This window comes from Sinocyclocheilus anshuiensis, unplaced genomic scaffold (genome assembly GCF_001515605.1).
Source record: "Sinocyclocheilus anshuiensis isolate Anshui unplaced genomic scaffold, SAMN03320099.WGS_v1.1 C32302086, whole genome shotgun sequence".
Taxonomy (NCBI): domain Eukaryota; kingdom Metazoa; phylum Chordata; class Actinopteri; order Cypriniformes; family Cyprinidae; genus Sinocyclocheilus; species Sinocyclocheilus anshuiensis.
This window is the reverse complement of record NW_015614478.1, coordinates 1-851: the sequence shown is the minus strand read 5'-3', so window position 1 is coordinate 851 and position 851 is coordinate 1. Positions and strand designations below refer to the sequence as shown.

The window sequence follows — 851 nt, the reverse complement described above, 5'->3', positions numbered from 1 at the left end:
AGATGGTCATTGTCAGGTAGGATGAAGGGGCAGCTGGCTGTGACCACACCACAATAGTGCTTGCATGGAAGCCACCTCACACACTGCCGCTGAGGAACCGGAAAATATTCTGTACAGAGCCAGGCTTTATACACTGCCTGAAACACACGTTACCAAACTATTATTCAGATTTATGCTGAATGTAGTACTCAAGCTTGTGGATGGTTGGCATTGCTACTAAATGCATCTACACATATAATGTCTATACGTCATCCAAAGTGACTAAAAAGAGCATCTCACCTGACACAGGTGAGTTTGCGCGCGCACTGAGTAGTCATCAGTCATGAATTTGCGCGTAAGTAATTGAAACTCCTCATATTTTTCCTGAGCGTGTTGGTCGAGTCGGATGTACGCGTGAACACAAGCGCTGCACAGGTCTCCGTCCTCTGGTCCGCCGCTGAACAGGTCACGAATGACACGCGTCAGACTGCAGTTGAGCCCGTCAGGACCGGTCATGCTCTCCAGTAGGTCCGCTATTGTGAGCGCGTCACAAAAGGACAAGCTGAAGTTCCGGAAGTACTCCAAAAACGAGTGTGGCGACACCGTGGGCACCGGCACAGAATAGGAGGAGCTCACCAAGCCGCTCTTTTGCCGGTAAAGCGTAGAGCAAGAGGACTCCAGAGGCGCGCGACGCCGCGCGTCAGCCTCCACGCACTTTGGCCCGTTTTCCGTCAGGTTGCTCAAGAGGACCCCGCAGTCCTCATCGCGAAGGCCCGTCTGGGCGTCGTGACTCGCGTTGCTCCACGTCCTCCGGTGAGTCCGGTCTCTCGAGCGGAGCTTGCCTCCCGCGCAGAGCCAGAGGTGATCGGACA

At 54.2% G+C, this 851-nt stretch overlaps 1 protein-coding gene across 1 annotated transcript; it reads right to left on the bottom strand.

Annotated features, from left to right (window-relative positions):
- Positions 1-4: 4 nt before the first annotated feature.
- Positions 5-846, bottom strand: LOC107682524 (transmembrane protein FAM155A-like; the record flags this gene model as incomplete). Its single annotated transcript, XM_016478736.1, has 2 exons — positions 5-137; positions 280-846. Coding segments are annotated over 2 exons (700 nt in total), but the record flags the coding sequence as incomplete, so codon positions are not given.
- Positions 847-851: the final 5 nt, after the last annotated feature.